Consider the following 22,796-nt stretch of genomic DNA (forward strand, 5'->3'; position numbering starts at 1 on the left):
AAGGAAATGTGCAAGGCCAAACAGCAGTTTTCAAAATAATATGGCTTGCTTTGCAAGAACAGTTATTTCTTGTACATGTTCAGCTTAGATATTAATAACATATAGCTGTGGGCTTTACTGTAACGGCATCCTGTTATAGAAAAAAGGAGGCTGACTTTCTTGGTTTTCAGATGCATAAATAAATAAATAAATAAATAAAATGCAGACAGGTCAAGTGATGCAAAGATGACGTGGAGAGACTTTTGTGAAATCTTCAGATACAGCGAGGACCAAAAAAGGGCATGAAATAACCATGGCCTTTTTCATGACACAGACAGAAACCAGAAGAACAAGTCACAAGGACATTAAGAATTTGTTCTGAGACAAAAAAAGAATACCAGATACAGTAGTACGGAGTTTGTCTGGTCACTTTTGGACATTTTATTCAGTGGCGACATTTCTTCAAAGGGTCTGGATGCTGATACTGTAAATGATCGGACCCAGGAGGACAGGGCTGAAACTGGCACCAAGGAAGCCAGAGGAGCTGTAGAAGTGTGGACCTTCAGATCTGGCTGGTCAGAAGGTTCAGGAGCTGCTCATCTACAGTTTCCTCTGTCCTTGGCCTGGGCTTTTGGGTCCTTTTCTCTTCCCTGATCCCAGTCACCCTTTTTGAGCTTTTTCCTAGGTGATGGACAAGGGTAAGAAGAAGACACTGCAGGGAGCACTTCAGCACTTGTTAATCACCCAAGCCCCAGATCTGGCACAACTGCTGCACTCAGTGTCGAGGTGCAAATCGCTGAGGCAATAGATATACCAATCACAAGCATTCCTTCAAATGTTACTTCCTACAGTCTAAGAGGTCACTAATAAGAAGGACCCACTTGCCAATCTCCCGAAAAAGCAATGTACTAAACACAGCTTCTCTATTTTAGCCCCTAAACTCTGGCAATCTGTACTCTAAAATTCACACTCTAGTTCAAATTACATATCCTAAAGTAATACCAGTGCAAATGCTCTCTTGCCAGTCACATCACATAACCATTCTCTCTGTCTATTCAGATCTCTTCCACTCAAGCTCCTCCTCCTCTACTCTTCCTTTTTTTTTTTTTTTTAACAGGGACATGTTGGATTAATGTCAGTAAATACTGTACACAGCACTGTTTACTCATGTGCACGATACTGCAAATTGTTTCTATTACTCCTATATTAGACTGTTTGTAGACAGCACTGTTTTTATATATATATATATATATATATATATATATATATATATATATATATATATATATATATCTGGTTTCTACAATTCCTGTATTATTGTAATTGTTCGTACCCAGGCTGTGCTCCACTGTAATTAGTGCATTATCCCATTAACCAAACATAAACAAACAAATAATGTAGAATTACAATTACTGAAAGACATTATAATAAAAGGATTGCCTGAGCAAAAATCAACAGTCAGGAAAGAAATTCCACCTTATTTTTCTTTCAAGGAAGAAATAAACTACATCCACAGCTTGATGTTCGAAGCTTACAAAATAACAGTTACCAAATCAGCTAAGAAAACAAATATGTGAAAGGATTCATGAGTCAAACCTAGGTACCGTAAAGTGCAAAGAAAGAGCATGATATAATATTTTGGCAATGCATGTCAATTCAGAATAAATACCACACAGCTGTACCGTATACAATAGGTACCAAAAGAATAATCCTGCATGCTCAGCAACAGAAGCTGTGTGTCCTAACGATTCCAGTTCAGAAAAGCCATGCATCTCGTATGTGTATATTATTATTCCAAGTTTTTTGAAATGAGGAAAACAACCAGGCTCTCTCACCACGAAACTGTGTGAAATTCTGATGTATCCGATACGGAAGCTCACAAAAAGTGTAGCAGCAAAGCAGTAAATCAGAAACAATAGCTTCGCTAGTTCAGTATGCAGTAAGCTTCAGTATGCAGTAAGCAATAGAGTACAACATAAAGTCATTGAATCAGGAACTATAAATTCACTTTCTTGAGATAAATAACAGATAATCCAGTATACGAAGACCAAAACGTTTATTGTAAGCGCTTTCGCGTGGTCACCACCACGCTTCATCAGACAATGCATCTAAAATTCAAAGCATCTATTTATACAAATAAATCTAAAAAGGCGCCAAATTAAAACAAACAACTCAAGCAATTTTTCAATTAAAAAGTTAATACAAGCTAATTAAAGAAATTTTTTTGGATACTGCATTCCATTTAAAGTGAGCCTGAGTTCTTCAGGAACACTAAAATGTTCATACACCATGCTGCAGCTACTAGTCAATATAATTTTAGACTCTGTAAATTGATACTGACGACGAGTATTTTCATGAACAATAAAAGTTAAATTAAACTAAATTAGAATAAGCCACCTGATATATAAAATGGATTAGCACATTTAAAACACATTCAGTTTCAAAATATAATATAATACAATAACATAAGTATAGAGTTTACTGTGTTATACTGTATTACAGATTACTCTATGGCTTTATGTTGCATAAATAAATAAGTAAATAAATAGATTAAATAAACAGTTAGATAAATAAATAAATAAATAGATATCTATTTCTTCAAGTATAAATCCGCTAATAATAGTAGTAGTTTATTAAGTTTTCTGAAATAATCAACTAACAGACACATCAGGTGCAAGTGTGATTAGTACATTACAGCCTATATTCTTGAAAGAATGTATACAGGATGGTCTTATATCTGGCAACAGCCCAAACTACACAAGTCAGGAATTCAGGAAATCTAGATAAGAGGGGAAATTCAGACCCAATGTCCAGTCCACACTATCCTTAGTATAGTTGATAAGTATTGGGAACTGTCCACACAGTAACAGTCTCATGTGAAAGTGCAGTAGCAAATACTATGAGGACTGTCATCATCTCACAATTTTGGAACAGAGGAGTATGCCACTATAGGAAATCAAGAATCTCACCAACTCAACCACTAATGGGCAGAAATATAACAGCAGAGTACCTACTTTAGATACACAACTAATGCCTGAAAAAATCAACATAGATTAAGCTATAAAGAAATCTACAATGGAAGAAACTGCAGAAGACTATCAGATTTACAGACTGCAGAAAAAGTAACAATCCAAAAAGTATGGGAGATTTTGCAGTCTGAAGCTGAAGTTGTTAGTAAAGAAAAAACTACCCTAAACTATGCAGTTTGTGCGGAACAAGATAAGCTGTACAGAAGAAACAGCAGACATCTGTGCAAGACAAATATGTCAAAACTGAAAGAGCAGCTTGTGGTGTCACAATCAGTCCTGCCAACACAAAAAAATGACTGAAAAGTTATGATAGTCGAGAGTTGCAGAAGCAGACATCGTAAGTTATGTCTCCAAAGGAATCTGTATTGCAATAAGGACCCTCTCAAAAATAAGACCATATGTCCAGTGTAATCAGTCCTGTTAAACTCTCTAGGTACTACAGACCAGTGAAGAAACCAGACAGATATATGGACTAATCTAGAGTTAAACAGGATTCTAAGAACTGAAAGTTTACTCATCTAGAAATATTTCTGAATACTTGATGTCTACAAAGTTTCATTTTGATGTAAATAACACATGACATGCACAGCACAGTGTTAATGTTAATTTAGGGTGATTTATATAACATACCGATTTCTTCTCAAAAATACATATTATAGCTCTAAAAAAAGGGGGGGGGGTGTCAGAGCCTGACCTTGCCATTGAACCTTCAACTAGGGATGGAAATACTCCTAGTCAGCTGGTCAGGTGCAGGCAAACTCAGGCAATCCAGCACAAGAAAATGATACAATCCTGGACCCCCCTCCTCCATTCACCATTGACATCACCACCTCTGAGGTGGTTGTCAGAAGCTTACCTTACAGCTCCTTTCCAAGGGTTCCTATTACAAAATTGAAGAGGCTGAACATCGAACGGCTTTAATTTCAGAAATGCCGTTCAACTATGTGCGTTTTGTGAGATTGCAGTACAGTGAAGATTGGAATATTTGCCCTTTCCTCACTGTAGTGCGATCTTGGAGTTGATATATATAATAAGCGGGGGTGTGGGGGGTGCAGCCCCCCACAATAACGTCTTCGAAGTCCGGCATTTTCAGCCTTTAAGCCGTTTGATGTTCAGTGTCTTTGGTGTTGTAATACAGACCCCCCCCTTTCCAAATCTGACAACAACAAGAACATTCATCTCTCATTGGTGAAGGAAGGCTAAGCAGCACAACTGGAGCTGTAGGTAAGGAAGCTTCGGCCGATGCCTGGCCTCTCAAGAACTTACCTTCTCCTAAGTATCTGACTCTGGGCCAGAATCAAACAAGAGACCATCCCACTGTTCTGAGTTGTGGCCACCCTCAAAGCCTACCATCCTCCCCAAGGTATGTGGGTCTCAAAGCTTTAAAACTGTCTTCTGTAGATGACTGATTTTAACTACTGACACTTTTGACAGTTTCATATGTGCACGTCTCCAAGGCAGTGTAAACAACATCAGTAAGAACCTCGGCTTGTGAACTGGTGACTCTAAGTACACTTATGAAGTTCTTATGTTTAAGGCATCAAACATAAGAGCTTTCCAATTAACTACCTAAGGACTGACATCCACTCTGTGTGACAGGAAGAAAAGAAGGGGGAGTGAAGGGACAGAATGTGCCCACCTGTAACATTACAACATGAATCAGTGAAAGCTGCAAGTATACCAAGAATAAAAGCTACAAAATTTCAAAAATTGTTCAGAACCAAGCATATCAGAAGAAGAAAAACCTTAACAGCTGACAGCTGTAAAGGACCGGTACAGAAGTTCTGCTAACGGATAGGAGAGACCCTAGAAAGGAAAGGGAGAAAACACAGGTCTTAAATGAGTTTTGATAAAAAATCAAATCAGAAGGAAAAAAAAATACATGGAAGTAGGTTTTCAAGAAAATGTAGGTTTTAATTAAAAAGTCTGAAAAAAAATATTCACTTCAAAAGGAAAACTACATGGAAGTAGTGGTTTTTAAGAGGGTTGATGATGAGGATATAACAGAGGAAATGATAATTTCAGCAGCAGTGAAGACAGACAAATTATAGGCATTTGCTAGTATTCCACCTATGGTCCTCAAAGGGCTTGTGAGAAGGACTTCAGCAACCTTTGCTGAAGCCTTACAGTATGTCTGAAAACTGTAAACGTACACTAGGAATTGGAGGAAGTGATAGTTGTGCCTCTGTACAGAGAATGGGTAAAAGGCGATCTTTGTGAACTACAGACAAGTAAGTCAGACTTTAGTAGCAAAACATGATGGAAATAATCCTTAGGAGGAGACTGGCTGATATTCCTGGAAATGAATAGTTCATAGTTAAGAACCCATACAGTTTTAGAAATGGGACATTATAACAGACTAACTTGACACATTTTTTTTTATGACTGGGTGTTCAAGGACATTGACGGAGTAGCGTACTGCAATTTCAGTAAGGTATTTGATGCTGCTCCTCAGTGAAGGTTGCTAGAAAAGTTGAAATGTCTGTGAGTGGATCAATGACAATGCAGCAGGAGGAAGAATAGCTGATCGGGGGAGGGGGGTATAAATAATGATGGCCAGGGAAGAATTTCTTCAACACAGAGAAATCAGTAGGCTATGCATTATCAATGTTAGAGTACAGTATCTACCACATTGAAAGGTAAATATGTACGAGCTGCATTATTTCACTATAATTATAAGTTTTTGATATTGTTGCTGCAGCTCAACAGGTAAATGAAGTGCCTTTGAGGTTATATGTAATGAAGGTCATGGGCTCATGTCCCCTGGGATTTGCATATTAGAGACTCCTCATTGTTCCGTGGCAGTGACAACCACATGGAAAATGGCAAGTCCTTGGTTTAACCCCTAGATAAGGGTTAATGTTAACTTTTATGATGAGATGTTTTTTCTTGGTCTGGCAATTAATGCAGAGGAATAAAGCTCTGACCTATCAATAAGCTATTTCCCATGCCAAGGGTGCAGGGTTCAAATCCTTTCACCTTTATTAATTACTGTGCGGCTTTCAACAAGTCACTTAACCAGACAGTATTTTCTTTAGCCAACCAAGAATTTGAACTAGGCTCCTTAATGGTTTCCTGGACTGCATGCATAGTGCTTACCTATGAATCTATCAGGGTCAAGTCTTTACATTTTTGCTCCAAAGAAGGATAACAAGATCAGTTTCTGGATGATGCAGGGTAAAGAAAGCCATAGGCTGGAGAAATGGCCAAACTGACGACTACTGTCCTTCTACAAAAAATATAGTCTACTGCATTTTAGCGATGTAAGAAATGGGGAGGATTATGCTAAACAGAGAGGATCAAGACAAAAATTTGAAGGCTGCACTCAAAACAAAGACAATCATTTTGAATAATACACGCGTAATAATGTTCAGGAAGAAGAGGAGTGAGTTTTAAGGGAATGCAGGAATCAAACAATTTATGTAATGCAGGAGTGAAAGACATTTGATATAAAGAAAGAAAATGTATATGCAATATATAATTAATGAAAAACATTAATATGATATATAGCAATCAATTAAAAGGGCTAAATTAAGAATAGCTAAAAGAGTATACATTTTCATAGAGACAGCAACTCCTATATTCTGCTTCCACAGGTGGTTGCAGCAGGAGATGATAGCGCATTACAAGCAAGCTAAGGGCAGGTAGAGGAAGGGAGGAGCAACTGCTTTCACCCATACACAATATCTGGGTGAAAGACAGATCAGTAATCCCCAAACACTGAAACTTGACTTTTCAGAAATTTCAAAAAAGTAACACCTGAGAAATGCATGAATTCTGACACTGAAACTGGCAACCGGCTTGCTCTTTTAATATGGTTATTTATTTATTTATTTACTTATTCGTGCATTCATTCATTCACAATTTTGTTAACACATTACCTCTACTGGCAAAACACATTTTAAAGGGAAGTCAGAAAAATGGATAAACAAAAAGCAAACAAGAAAAATAACACAATAGGTATCAGACATAACATGTAAGTTGTAAAACTGTAAGCTGACAAAAAGGTTCACAGGAATGTCGGATAAGTACATTTGCTTACTACATTTGAATAACAGAAATCATTATGAAACAAATAAAGAAAACTTAACTCCAAATAAAAAAATACTACTTTTACTTATACTTGCAACATATCTGAAATTATGTTTACTGAATTTGTTTTGGGGGAAAAATACACAACCCATCAATGATCCCACAAGGATAAGCACCATCACATAACTAAAACATGTTTATTAAATACCCACCTTCTGTGACTTTTCTCTTTTTTCCGACAGGTGCTTCTTTTTTCTCACTTTCTTCGTTGTTCAAAAAGTCGATACCTGCAACAAAACTGCCTTTTTTTTTTGTTTTGCAATAACATATACATCTCCCTATGTGGTACACATCTATATGGTATGAGATGACTTGTACCATGACACAGTTCTCTAGCAGAACGGAAACGGCAACCGCATTTCCACATTAACAGTGATGGCAGTAAAGCAGCAATGTAATTTAAGTGGTCACAAAAACTTGCAATGACTTCTGTACTTCACATGTTCTGCTTTGTGAAGGTTCAGTACTCAAGTTTCCTCAAATTCTGATCTTGCTTGTGAAAACATATTATTTTTTTTTCATGGTAAGTAAGAAAATCAACATTTTGTTTTCAAGCAACAACGTTGACTTAAATTGTATTCCATGTAATGGATGTAATCTAAAAAATTGAACAGACATACCAAGACTTTGAACTACAATAAGATTTGGAGTGTGCAACTGAGATCTACTATTACACTGTTGCTTTACAGATTCACATTTTAATGCATGCATGCATCTAGTATGCTCAACCTTCTGATGAAATTTTATGATGTAGAGAAAAAGAATACACCAATAACTGAAGACAAGAAAAAAATGAGGACGATTGCATTTAATGAATGATGAACAATCACTTAAATGTAATAACAAGTTACTCTACGAACGTTTTAAGAAGTTGGTGGTATAGATAAGTATATTCACCCATTCTGTGAATCTGTCACCTGCCAGGAAACTAAACATGCAAGCACAGTAATTCTTTGTGTTACCTTGGTCCCCATGCACCTTGCCATCATAGTTATTAATAAGTTCCTCAATGAAAACTTCATCCTCTTCCTTCACTTCATCACCCATGTAAGGGATGTTATGCAAAACCATTTCATCTTCTACCTGTACAACAATAAAGAGTGATACAAAGTTTCAGGCAAGTAAGATAAATATATACATTAAAAGCTACAATATGCACACTGATATCTGTTTAAATAAAGGAAGGAGTATCGCCAGCAGTCCTTATCTGGCAGTTACTTCTTTTGCAGCATGGGCAACAAGATATGAAATGCTTGCACATGCACACAAATACATACACACGCTCAAACAATAATAAACAATTTACCTACTGTTATCTCTTTGAAATACGAGAAGAAACCACAAAACACAGTGAAAATGCAAGTGGATAAAAGGAAAACATGCAAATTCCACAAATAAGTTACTACAGTAAGGAAGATAATTAATGCATTGTGCTTTACTGTCTTAGTTGCCATCACTGCTCATTTTTTTTCTTTTAATAACGAGGGACAAGGTTTATTTTGGTTGATGATGGGAGGACAATTAGAACTTCATCGGTAACATTTTCTTTTACCTTTTTGGACCCTAACTAACCAGTCAGTGATTATGTGCAATGTCTTGGACAGGATTTGACACATGCAAGTTTCTGTGCAAAAATAAGCCTACAAACACTGATCCCCAAATGGCTACCAAAATCCTAAGTGTCAACAAGGAATCAGCCCTTGAGTTTACATGACAAGATCTGATAACACAGTAAGCCAACAGGCAAAAGTTTTATATCTCTCCGCTGTCCCCACCAATGTAGTGGTCCAATTACTGAATGCTGGTCATCAGGGTTGGTACAATGGTTAAGGTCTTTGCCTTACAGCATAAGGTACAAGGTTTGATTCTCACCCTTGGAAGGGAAACTGGCTAGGCTTAAAATGGCCCACAAGGGAAGCTAGCCTAGTACTACCTATGAATCTATGAACTAGCAAGCTGGCATTTATGTACATTTATTTTTAGTCCATCTTTACCCTTGCTGTCTGCTGATCATCAACCCCCTCTCAGCAAACTAGCCCATTCATTCTCCATCTCAAGAGCAAGGGTCAGGCAGCCATCATGGATGGTTTGGATTTTTTTCTTTAAGCCATATTCCAATGTACACACTCGGAGACATTCTTGGGTGGGAAGTGCAATGGGCATCAGCACCATAATTACTCTCAGTTTTGCAAGGGACAACTACAGCAAGATACCCCATCCTACCACACAAGGAACTGCATGGCACTTTCCCTGGTATCTACCATTGCAATCTGAGCAACATATTTGTGCTACAAGTCTTGTTCACACCTTTTCTCCCAAGGATATGCACATCTATCCTCCCCTGCCTGCACTGTAGGAAATCCGTGCCAGTAAATAACTCAGTTCACCTGGACCACAGAGAAGACTCCATCTCTCTATGGTATTTGTGCAGGCTTGTGTAGAATCATTTTTGAAGTAAAAATTAAAGTTATGTACTCACTATAACTATGCATTTCTGTTGTCCATTTTCATTCTTCTTCAACGTATGGTTTTGGATCCGACATGGACAATTTGTTTTAATTCCTGGATCCGACTCTTGAGCTCCTCCCTTTACCCACAATGCTCCTCACTTGTCAGATTATCTCAGATCAAATTTGATGCTGATAAATATACCTTAAGGCACACATATTTACAATAATAATAATAATATCAAGAAACAGAACAGAGACAGAGAAGGGGATCAGCCTGGAAACAATGGTTCCCATATACCTCCTCAGGTCACTCCCAAAGGATAAGGATTGGGGGAAGGATGGTGAGGATTTGAGGAAGAATGAAAATGGACAACAAAGGTGCACAGTTATGGTGAGTACATAACTTTAACATCTGATGCGGTCATTTTCATTCATTCCTCAACTTATGGGGCAGAGTCCTCAGCTATGACAATCCTTGGTGTCCCTTATGGAAGGATACTTCAAAGAAACACAGAGTCAAAAGCAGCCCTGTTCCTAGACATGATGTCCAACTTGTAATGGGCAATAAAATATGGGAACTGGACCAAGTGGCCATAGCAGAAATGTCATCAACTGAAGCTCTGACCCACAAAAGCAGACGACTTAGGCAGACGATTTAGCCATAGATCTAATTGAATGAGCCTTTGGAGATTTAGGTAAGGACAATCCTCTTAGAGAATATACAAAGAAAATACAAATTGTTATCCATTTAGCTAAGGTAATTTTAGATACTGGTTTTCCCAATTTGTTTTTAGCAAAGGAAACAAACAGGTGATCAGTTTCTCAAAATCCTTTTGTTCTATGAAGGTAAAAACAAAGTTGACTATGCACATCTAAAACATGTAGCATGTATTGACTGGTAAACTGATTACTTGAACTTTTGGCAGGAAAGAAGGGTTTGTATGTAAGATCACTCTGTCTTTTATGAAAAACCAAAAAGGCGGTTTTAACGAGAGTGCTTGGAGTTCATAAACTTGCCTTGCTACATAATGGCAATAAGAATAAACTGTTTTCCAAGAGAGAAATTTTAGGTCTGACTTAGCCGAGGGTTTGAAGGGGGATTTGGTTAAAGTTTGTAGCAAAACAGTAAGATCCCAGGGTGGAGTAGGGTCTCTTACTGGAGGTCTAAGCAGAAAAGTACCCTTCAGAAAAAGCCTTACAAATTTTAGAAGAAGCTTGGTAAAAAGCATCATGTCCTATGTGGTAATTAAAGATGGCTGCAAGCTGGACTTTTATAGTGGAGAAATTGGCACTGTCCTGAAAAACTGAATCCAGAAAATCTAATACAGTAGGAACAGGAGCTGTAAAGGGATCCAACTTTCTTGTTCTGCACAATATGAAAAAAATCTTCCATCTGCTCTTGTAAATCTTCCTAGTGGAAGGTTTTTGAGAAGAGGACAAAATCCAACAAACTGAAGAGGAAAGCCTGGACTGTCTAGCCATCATTGGAATTGCAGAAACCATGCTGTTAACTGGAAGCCTCGATTATCTGGATAAATCATTCCCGATGGAGGCAATAGTAGATCTGGACTGGGGTCCATTTTCCAAGGTGGACATAAAAGATGAGACCATAGGAATGGAAACCACACCTGCTGAAGCCAGAAGGAAGCAATGAGGATTACCTTTCTCTTCAACTGTTGAGCTTTCTGGAGAAATTTGGGTATTAAGGGAAGGGGGGATAAGCATACAGGAGACCAGGGGGCCAAACGTGGACTAGAGCATCTCTCGGTGACTCCCCCTGAGGAGAGATTAGAACAAAGAACCTGCTGCACTTGTTGCTGAAGGGAGAGGCAAAGAGGTTGCAGCAAGGTTGACCCCAGTAATGAAAAATCATTTCCGTCACTACAGGATTGATAAACCACTTGTGCAGCATCCGTATGGATCTGCTGAGCTTGTTGGTTAAGACAGTGGACTTCCTGAAATGGGCATTGCTACAAGAAAGCAGTTGGAGAAGATCGCCCACTGCCAAACTCTCACTGCTTCTTTGCAAATGGGCTAAGATCTGGTTCACCCATTTACTGATGTACCAAAACTCTGACATACTGTCTGTCTGGATAGCAACTGCACCTAGAGGGAGAAAGTTCTGAAAGTCCTACAATGCTAACAGGATCGCGCTCATCTGTAAGACACTGATATGCAAACTGATCTCTTCTGGGGAGCATGTACCCTGAAAGGTCCATCCAAAAAAATGGACCCTCACCCGAACTGGGAGGCATTTGTGGTTAGCATGGTCTTTGGGGGAGGAAAGATAAAAGGGTGTCCCTGTCAAAGTTCTTTGGACTGGATCCATCAAAGTAGGGAATCCTTGCAGGTTTGTGAAATTTATTTTTTATTTGTTTTATTTAACATTTGTTAACTAGGGGTGTCTGACTGAGCCGAAAAGGCCCCTTTTCAGCAGAGGCCCAGGGAGAAAAGCTCCACATAGAAACATTACAGATATATTTAGATATTTAAACATGATCAGTATACACACAAATTACAATAGACATGTTTTTACAGTGGTATGCAGCACATCAACAGTTACAGTGGAGAGAACAAACAAAAAAAATTAATTTAAAAATAAAGGTAATTAATAGGTTTGTGGTGTACAGCTGAAATTTGGAACATAGGTAGAATACATACATAGTACATAGGTACAGTACATACATTGGAGATTAGCCAGTGTTTGTGAGTAAGAGTGAAAACTATTATCATGTACTCTAGGTTTAGTATGTGTACCTTATCCGCTTTCACTAGCCTGGGGAACAATCATGGCACTGCCAACTTTGCTTGAGATGTTGCCTAATGAGGTTTTTAAAGTGGGGTTTAGACTATGTGTTTTGTATGCTAGTGGGGACAGAGTTCCATTTTTAGCCACTGAACTACTATATAGTGTGTCTCCAAAGCTACTGTAGCTGTTGGTGACTTCTAGTAGTAGTTTGCTTGATGACCTAAGAGGCCTTTTGGCTGAGTGATGTTGCACTAGATTTTTGAGGGCAGGACACTTATTGGGGAGGTAATAGATAGAATGACAGAGGCAGAGCTGATTGTAGGTTAGAAGGTTGGGCAGTTCAAGCCAGTGGAGCTGTCTCAAAGCAGTACAGTGATGAGTTCTATATGAACAATTTGCAGCAAAGCGAGCAATTCTGTTATAGCAGGCTTCCATTTTGCTTAGTTCAGTTTTGTTGACATTAGTCAGAATGGGAGATGCATAGAGTATGGTGGATAGAAGCTGGGAGGAGCAATGGCTGATCTTGTCTTGTTGGTAAGAAATGGTTTGATAGGGTACAGTGATCTCAGTTTGGCATGTACTTTTTTAATAGTTAAATTGAGATGACTATAAAATTTTAGGTGGAAGTCTATGGTTATTCCCAATAGCTTAGCCTGTGCCACTGGAGAGATTGGAGTAGCAATTGTGGAGTAGATAGTGAATTGACTGTTATCAGTGTTTTTGTTAGAACTGGTTATAATCATAAGCTAAGTTTTCTTTGGATTGAGGATAAGTTGGGCTTTGGTAAGGTAGTTTTCAACGTCAGAGAATGCTACTTGAGTTGTTTGGAGGAGAGTGGAAATGTTTTGTGCAGCACAGATTAAGGCAGTATCATCTGCATACTGAATGATAGATGCATGCTGTGTGGAGGTATGGAGGCCATTTGTGAAGACTGTGAATAGTAGTGGTCCTAAGATAGAACCCTGTGGGGCTCCTATAGTTATGGGCAGCTGAGAAGAGAGAGAATTTTCCCATTTCACAGCTTGGTACCTGTCAGTTACGTAGCTTTGGAACCAGGTAAGAGTGGAATTTGATAGGTGATATCGGTTTAGTTTGTTTAGCAGGATTTGGTGCGAGAATGTGTCAAATGCTTTGGACATATCCAAAAAAAGAGTTGACACCTGCAGGCCTTCATTTTTGAGATGGTTTACTGTGTCTGTGAAGCAGAGGAGGGTGGTAGTGGTACTATGGGCAGGTCTGAAACCATGCTGAGTAGGTGGCAGGATGTTGCTGTCTAGGAGATATTTTAACACCTGGGTATGGATGCATTTTCCTAGGATTTTGGCCAGGGGGGAGAGTAAAGCAATGGGTCTGTACTTACTAAGTTCAGTGGATGTCCCGCCTTTATGTATGGGTGCAACATTGGATATTTTCCAGAGTTTGGGCACATAGTTTTCAACAACTGATCTGTTTATGAGAGTGGAGACTGGAATAGCAATAGCATCTGCTGTGAGTTTCAAGAAATAGCTGGGGAGTTGGTCGGCTGCTGTTGATAAGGATTTTAGTTTGGAGAGCATGCTTTTGATTGAAGTGGTGGAAACTGTTTTGAGGGTAAAAAGCTTGTATTAGTGTTACTTGTGTTGGGGGGGTAGTGAGGTAGGAACTGTGCTGTGATACTAAGGATAGAATTGAGTTCACAAAGTGGGAGTTGAATTGTGTTTCAATGGGAACTTTAGTGTCAGGGGTGTCTTTTGTGTCAGGAAATCTTTATAGGATACTTCAATGGATACCGAAGCATCGACCTTTGTACTGACAAGGTCCACTGGGGAATCCTCATGTGAAAATGAGCCATGGGTAATAGGGTGATTGCTGTAGCCATCAAACTTAAGGCTTGAAGAACCCATCTTGCAGCAGGAGACGGATGGTCTAGAATCTGTATGACATGCAATTTTATGGAATGAATTCTGCTCTGGGGTAAGAAAGCAAACTGTCTGACTGTGTCCAGGTGAGCTCCTATAAACTCCAAGACTTGAACTGGTTGAAGCTGGGACTTGGAAAGATTTACTGTGATTCCTAGGAATGGATAAAACTGGACTAAGTAATCCCTGGCCTATTCTAGGAGATGTTTGGTTGGTGCAGAAAGGAGCCAGTCATCTAAATAAGGAAACACACAGAATCTGTGCAGTCTGAGATAAGCTGTCACCAGTGCCATGCATTTGGTGAACACCCTGGGGGCTGTGTTGAGGCCAAAGGGCAGGGCTCTAAATTAGTACTGACTGGCTCCCAGCCAAAAGCTCAGATCTTCGAGAGTGCCTGTTTATTTTGATGTGATAGTATGCATCTTGAAGATCTACATAGCACATCCAGTTGTCCTTCTGTAGAAGAGGCAGAACAGACTGAACCATGCCCACCTGGAACTTTTGAGTTCTTCACAAATTGATTGAGATGACTGAGATCTAGGAGAGGTTTCAAGTCCACTGATTTTGTTGCCACTAAAAAGAACCTTGAGTAAAATTCCGGATCTTTCTTGGTCTAGTGGGGCCATTTGGATGACTCTCTTTTCTAGCAGCTTTTGAATTTCTAAGGCTGCTAACTCCCTCTGACTGTGTGGAACATTGGGGAGATGTCTCTTTTGTGAGGTTTTTTTTGAAAAGGGTATGAAGTATCCTCTGGATAGGATCTTTTGCACCCAAGAATCTCTTGTGATGGCTGTCCAGATATTTGGGTGAAAGAAAAAGCACCCCCTGACTTCCTCCAGAGATGAACAGTTGGGCAATCTTTCAGGAGCACATACACAGCTGTCTGAGAAAGAATATCAAGACCCTTGGTTCTGTGGGCACCTCTGCCATAAGGACAGTATCTTCCATTTATTTCCCTCTCTGCCTCTGGGAGAAAAATCCGCAAGTGAGTCCTGAAAAAGTTCTTGTGATTTTTGGAACCACATCTTCTTACCACAGAGCTGATTCCTACAGAAAGGTCTTTGTGGGGTAGAGAAACAGATTCCAACAGCAGACAAGGTCTTTCCATCTTGCTCACTGTGGGAAAGTGTGTCTTTTACTGTGGGCCCAAATAGGGAAGATCCATCAAAAGGAGCATTGATGAAAGAAGATTTAAACAGCTCCACAAAATCACACAATCTCATCCAGGCATGTCTCCTTATGGCAATGTCTGAATCAACAACCCATGAGGAACCTTCAGCAGTGTGATATATTAACCTCATGGGCATGCAGGATATAGATTGCAGGGTGGCCAGTTTGGGAGGAGTAAGTTTTCTCTTCTTCTGCCAACATGGACCCTGGGTTAGACTTAGAGAGTTCCTTGATCAAGTCCTTCTGTAACCTAGGAAAATCTGCCAGGCATGGACCCTGGGTTAGACTTAGACAGTTCCTTGATCAAGTCTTTCTGTAACCTAGTAAAATCTGCCAGGCAGTTAAGTGACCGCAAGGCAAAGGTCGCCAAAGAATAAACATGCTTTCCAAATCTGTCCAACGCCAGATACTCTCTATTAGGGGGGTGGACAGAGGAACTCTGTTTGGCTATTTCCTTTTTGGTGGCTGCTGCCACAACATCTACAGGGATCCCCTTACTCCATAACTGCCTGTCTTTGCTGGTTCCTGGAATCTTGTCTGGTCAGCAGGGGACAGGCTGCACGGTGTCCAGTTTCTTTCATGCCTGGTGGGAGACAAGGTCTTTAAGGTCATCCACGGGGGGGGGGGGGGGGGGGAGGTGCAATCCAAGATGTACAGAGGCCAGAACTGAAGGTTTCCAGAAACACCGATTCCTCTTGGGAAGGGCTTTAGGAAGCCCAACCAACCTTCTAGCCTAGGATCTCTAAAATGTAGGGGACCCTTCCCCCTCATTAAAATCAGTGTCTTCAGTCAAAGATTCCTGAGGGGAATCTAAGTGCCTCCTCTTGCATGTACTCTTCCACTGGACCTCTTCAGTGGCATGTTCTGCAGAGGTATCTGAAGAGATAAGGAGTTCCTGAACAGGAACTGGAAGCTCTTACTGCCTCTGCAGAGAAGGGTGATGAGACTTAGAGCAAAAATCCATTGGGGGAACGGGTATAGTATCTGAGGAAGTGAGAGTAGAAGATTCGCTGGAATGAGAGAAAACACTCTCCATTACTTCAAAGGTAGAGTGCCCAGGAGAAGCAGAAAACAACCTCATTGGAGCTGAAGCTCTTGGCTTAGCCAGTTCTCCACCCCTCTCAGATCTCCCCTTCAAAGAGGGAGTCAGACCCAAGCTGTCCAGTGTGGAGGCTTCAAGGGAAAGTGACAACTCTGAAAACCTCGATATCTTGGTCAACCCCCCCCCCCCCCCAGATCCAGCACCAATGCTTTGGCTCCGAGACTCATCCTGCTCAGTGGGGATTGGCACTGAACGGGTCAGGGGAAAATGCTGGATCCGAAGAAGAATGTGGTACTCTCAGATCCGACACTTCAGCTCTCGGCGCTCTCAGATCTGATGGCTCCGAAACTATGAGTCGGATCAGAGATAGAGTTACTATGGGGTGTGAAGGTGGTTGAAGACTCATGGATCTGATGAAAGACGGAGCCAACAACATATCCATCTAGACTTGTGCTCTAAGGAATTTCCTCATCATCCTGTCCATATCTGCTCAGAAAGATTATAGGAGGACCTGAGTGAGGAAGTGCTGAAAGAAGGGTAGGATAACTTCCTAGTATTCTCCTGTAAAATAGAGACCTAAATCTAGGAGAGACAGGCTCTAGAGAAAATCTAGGACTCCAGATCCAAGGAGACTTAACTGCAAAGGTTGTCGGATCAGAAGGTGTTGGATCGAACACTTTTGAGTTTGGAGGACTGCTCCAAACTTGAAGCAGGTGCAAGATACCACACAAGAGAGTGCTTCCTGTCCTCGCTGGGCTCTGATGACCTTTGCTTTTTTGCAGGGGTTTGAGCCTCAAAAGTAGAAGCAGTAGCAGAAGAAGAAGCTGTCAAAAGGCACTTCAGGACCAACTTATTCCGCCTGTTACTAAGTGTCCTCAAACTGAAGCTGGCACATATCTCACAAGGCACCTGCAAATGAGAAGGGCCTAAACAATATACACACTTCCCTGTTGGCATCAGAATTGGGTATCTTCTGCCTGCTGGAAGTGCACTTCTTAAAACCGGTAGGCCTGTCAGCTATACCAATGACTAAACACAAGTAAACAAACAGTAATTAATCAGGAAAGAGAAAATACAAATGCGACATAGGTTCATAGGTTCATACTAGGCTATCTGCCCAAGGGCATTTATAAGCCTAGCCAGAGTTTTGTGGCTTTTCGCCACCCCTTTAGTTTGGAGGATACTATGCCCATTATTTTGCTGTGCCTCTGTCAAGCAGTGACACCGAGATAATCCCTGGGGTATATTTGCGATCTCCCATCCATTGGTCAAAATTTCTCTTGAACAAAGCCAGCGAGGTGCTCTGCCTCACATGTACCGGGATTTTGTTCCACAGCATAGGGAGTCTCTGGGTGATGAATCTGTCCCTCCAGCACGTCCTATTAATAACCGTGTCAAGGTTTAAGTCTCCCGCCCTTGTAGTTCTGAGGGATCTAGATTTTTTGAGGTGAAGCATGTTCATCAATTCTGGGTTGGACATGGCCTTGTATGTCAGGCACAGGTCACCATTGAGCAGACGGTAAGCGACTGAGTAGAGCTGAAGTTCCTTCAGTCGGGCAGCATAGGACATATTTTTGAGACCCTTTATCCTCTTGGTGAGGAATTTTTGGGGCCTTTCCAGTTGCTGCAGGTGTTGTGTCAGATACATTCCGAATGGGGCATTGTACTCAATCATTGGCCTGATGAGTGATGAGTACAGGGGGACGATGACTTCCCTTGATCTAGATGCGAATCCCTTCATGATCAGGTGGGCAATGTAGAAGGTCTTCCTAACTACTTTGGCAATGTGAGTATCAAATGAAAGGTTACTGTCAACCTGGTTACCCAGATCCCGGATAACCTCTTCTGTGCTTAGTGGGTTGCCGCCTATATGGTAGCTAGGGGTAACCTTGTTTTTCCCGAAGGGTATGACTATGCATTTTTTGGCGTTTAACTTTAGTCCATGGTTCTGGCACCAGTTTTCCGTTTCTATAAGACCCTTCTGAAGGATATCTGTGTCAGATGTGTTCTCAACTATGGCGCCCAGTTTGCAGTCATCTGCAAATTTTGTCAGCCATAGTCCTCCTGTGTTTGCTTGTACTTCTGAAAAGTAGATGCCGAACAGGAGAGGGCCCAGGACTGAGCCCTGTGGGACACCACTTGTGACAGGCTTTGAGTCTGACATGGCGCCAGCAACTCTGACCCTGTGGGTTCTGTCACTTAGCCAATTTGCAACCCATCTTGTGACGTATGGGTTTACATTTAAGCTGATGAGTTTTCAATGATACCTGAGTGGGGTATTGTGTGAAAGCCTTTGCCAGGTCGAGGTAGGCTGTGTGGACTGCCTTTCCCTCATCAATGGCCTTGGTGACTGTTTCAAAAAAGTCCACCAGGTTTAAAAGGCATGATCTGCCCTTGACAAAGCCAAACTGGGTTGGATCCAAAGTCTGCAAGTCTCCTATGTCTTTATTTATGAGTTCCATTATGATCCTCTCCATAGCTTTGCAGATCAAGCTTGTCAAGCTGATGGGATGGTAATTTCCCGGGTCGGTGGAGGCACCTCCTTTGTGAAGTGGGACCACAGTTGCCGTACGCCACTCCTTAGGCACGTATCCTGAGGTGAGGCTAAGATTAAACAGCTGCCCTAACTGCGGGTTTAATTCCTCGTTGAGTTCATGGAGCACACATCCGGGGACACCATCTGGTCCCATGGATGCTGTGTTTTTTGCCTTGGAGAGAGCAGTTCTCACCTGAGTGTTTGAGATGTTTGGGGGGCTATAATTCTCTGGTATAGATATCTCACCTTTTGGGGGGGAGGGGTGGGAGAAGTTTGCACTGAACCTGTCAGCCAGTATGTTGGCAATGTCTGTAGGTTCAGTAATTTTTACATCATTTTGAACTAATTCTGAGCATATCTGGGAGTTTCCTCCCAGGTTTCTAACATAGCTAAAGAAGGACTTATGATTGTCCTTTGAGTCCTTGGCGACTTTTCTCTCAAAATTTGCCTTGGATGATTTTATGAGAGATCTTAATTTTTTACTTATAATGATCAAAGGTGTTTTCCCTTTTAAGGATTTTGCTCTATCTTGTAGTAGCTTCCTCCTTTTGTTGTAGAGCTTGTTTATGGCTGGGGTCCACCAAACTGGACGCTTGCCTTTGGTACAAAGGGTCTTTGTTTTGTTTGGGATTGCCTGATCCATGCAGTCCTGTAGGTGCTGGTAGAAGGCATTTGTAAGTGATTCAGTGGTCTGAGTAGTGGTTTCCGCAGTCTCGGGGGCCATAAAAGAGACCACACTAGCCTTTAGAAGTGTGAAGTCGGCTTTTGAGAAGTTCTTCACTGTGGTCTTTTTTATCTCAGGTGGGGGCAGGATGTGGACTTCCAGTGAGATTAGTTTATGGTCTGATCTCACCAGTGAAGGGTATACTTCCGGTGTTGAACATTGTGACCCCATGTTCGTGATGATGAGATCTAGTATGTTATCTCCTCTTGTGGGAATGGTGACTAGTTGTTCCATGGCATTTGAGTTTATGAACTCTAGGAACCTTTGGGCTAGATTGTTGGGGCTAGAGTAGTGATCCCAGTCTATATTCAGGTAGTTGGAATCACCTAGTATGATGGTGTTTGGAGATACATTTATCCCCTCCAGTGTTTTCAGGAAAGCTATGTGAGGTTCCTGAGATTGAGAGGGTGGCCTGTAACATGCTACAAATTGCAGAGCAGTCTTGCCTATGGTTAGTTGCACCTGGATGGTCTCCGATGCATCGTGCGTTGCCACCAACCTTGAGGTGTGGGTGTTCTTGATGAATATAGACACCCCCCCTCCTTTCTTGGTGTTGTCTGGATTGTGGGCGAACGCATGATAAGAGGTAAAGCCTGATAGTGCCGGGGTGCTCTCGGGAGCCTTGAACCAGGTTTCAGTCACAGCACAGACATCGATGTTCTCCATACTGAGAAGGGCCTCGAGTGCATGCATCTTGAGGTTGAGACTTCTGGCATTGAGCAGCATTACCCTTAGTTTTTTTCCTTTTTTGTGTTCTAGGGTGGTAGGTTTAGAATTTGAGCCTTGCCTAAAAAGGCACTATGGGGTGGCAAGAGCCTTTGCCAATATCCGGAAGCCCAGGGGTGACAGGTGCAAGCCGTCCCTTGCGAAGCAGCGTGGCTTGTCCAGCATGTCATCCCAGGCAGACAGATATTGGATCCCCTTTGAATGATACCAGAGTTTAAGCCAATTATTAAAGCTGATCATCTTGTCTCTGTATTGTGGCATCATTCTTGGTGAAGGTAGGATACTGCTCAAGGTCAGGGTCATACCTGCCTGGGCTACAAGCAAAACAAAGACTCTTTGTACCAAAGGCAAGCGTCCAGTCTGGTGGACCCCAGCCATAAACAAACTCTACAACAAAAGGAGGAAGCTACTACAAGATAGAGCAAAATCCTTAAAAGGTAAGACACCTTTGATCACTATAAGTAAAAAACTAAGAGCTCTCATAAAATCATCCAAAGCAAATTTTGAGAGAAAAATAGCTAAAGACTCAAAAGACAATCATAAGGCCTTCTTTAGCTATGTTAGAAACCTGGGAGGAAACTCCCAGATATGCTCAGAACTAGTTCAAAATGATGTGAAGATTACTGATCCTACAGACATTGCCAACATAATAGCTGACAGGTTCAGTGCAAACTTCTCACCCCCCTCCCCCCCAAAAGGAGAGATATCTATACCAAACGACTGCAGCCCTCCAAACATCTCTAACGCCCAAGTGAGAACTGCTCTCTCCAAAGCAAAAAACACAGCATCCATGGGACCTGATGGTGTCCCCGGCTGTGTGCTCCACGAACTCAACGAGGAATTAAACCCACAGCTAGGACAGCTGTTTAATCATAGTCTCACCTCTGGATACGCACTCCAGGAGTGGCGCACTGCAACTGTGGTCCCACTTCACAAAGGCGGTGCCTCCACCGACCCTGGAAATTACCGCCCCATTAGCTTGATAAGCCTTATCTGCAAAGCCATGGAGAGGATCATAATGGACCTCATAAATAAAGACATAGGGAATTTGCAGACTTTGGATCCAACCCAGTTTGGCTTTGTCAAAGGCAGATCATGCCTTTTAAACTTGGTTGACTTTTTCGAAACAGTCACCAAAGCCATTGATGAGGGAAAGGCAGTCCATACAGCCTACCTCGATCTGGCGAAGGCCTTCGATACAATACCCCACTCAGGTATCATTGAAAAACTCATCAGCTTAAATGTTAACCCATACATCACAAGATGGGTTGCAAACTGGCTGAGTGACAGAACCCACAGGGTCAGAGTTGCTGGCGCCATGTCAGACACAAAGCCTGTCACAAGTGGTGTCCCACAGGGCTCAGTCTTGGGCCAACTCTTGTTTGGCATCTACTTTTCCGAAGTACAAGCAAACACAGGAGGGTTATGGCTGACAGAGTTTGCAGATGACTGCAAACTGGGCGCCATAGTCGAAAACACATCTGACACAGATATCCTTCAGAAGGGACTCACAGAAACGGATAACTGGTGCCAGAGCCATGGCCTAAAGTTAAATGCCAAAAAATGCATAGCCATACCCTTCGGGAAAAACAAGGTTACCCCTAGCTACCATATAGGTGGCAACCCACTGAGCACAGAAGAAGTTATCAGGGACCTGGGGACCCAGGTTGACAGTAGCCTGTCATTCGACACCCATGTAGCTGAAGTAGTTAGGAAGACCTTCTTCATTGCCCACCTTATCATGAAGGGATTCACATCTAGATCAAGGGAGGTCATAGTCTCCCTATACTCATCACTCATCAGACCAATGATTGAGTACAATGCCCCATTCGGAATGTATCTGACCCGACACTTGCAGCAGCTGGAGAGGCCACAAAAGTTCCTCACCAAAAGGATAAAGGGTCTCAGAAATCTGTCCTATGCTGCCCGACTGAAAGAACTCCAGCTCTATTCAGTCCACGCTTGCTCAGAGGTGACCTTCGCCTGACATACAAGGCCATGTGAAACCCAGATTTGATGAATATGCTTCACCTCAAAAAGTCTAGATCCGTCAGAGCCACAAGGGCGGAGACTTAAACCTCGACACGACTATTAATAGGACGTGCTGGAGGGATAGATTCATCACCCAAAGACTCCCTATGCTGTGGAACAAAATCCCGGTATATGTGAGGCAGAGCACCTCGCTGGCCTTGTTCAAGAGAAATCTTGACCAATGGATGGGAGATCGCAGATATACCCCAGGGATTACCTCAGTGTCACTACTAGACAGAGGCACAGCAAAATAATGGGTATAGTTCCCCATACTACAGGGGTGGCGTAAGCCACAAAACTATGGGCTAGGCTTGTAAATGCCCTCGGGCAGATAGCCTAGTATGAACCTATGAACCTATAATCAGAGAGC

At 41.6% G+C, this 22,796-nt stretch overlaps 1 protein-coding gene across 1 annotated transcript in view; it reads right to left on the reverse strand.

Moving 5' to 3' along the window:
• The window catches only part of EZH1 (enhancer of zeste 1 polycomb repressive complex 2 subunit), a 3,086,757-nt gene that overhangs the window by 2,280,830 nt on the left and 783,131 nt on the right, over positions 1–22,796 (reverse strand). Inside the window, exon 5 of the mRNA XM_044054680.1 lies at positions 8,063–8,183. Coding sequence (XP_043910615.1) covers positions 8,063–8,183 — 121 coding nt within the window. The remainder of the gene's footprint in view (positions 1–8,062; positions 8,184–22,796) is intronic.

This window comes from Protopterus annectens, chromosome 13.part0 (assembly GCF_019279795.1).
Source record: "Protopterus annectens isolate FY-2018-M chromosome 13.part0, PAN1.0, whole genome shotgun sequence".
Taxonomy (NCBI): Eukaryota; Metazoa; Chordata; order Ceratodontiformes; family Protopteridae; genus Protopterus; species Protopterus annectens.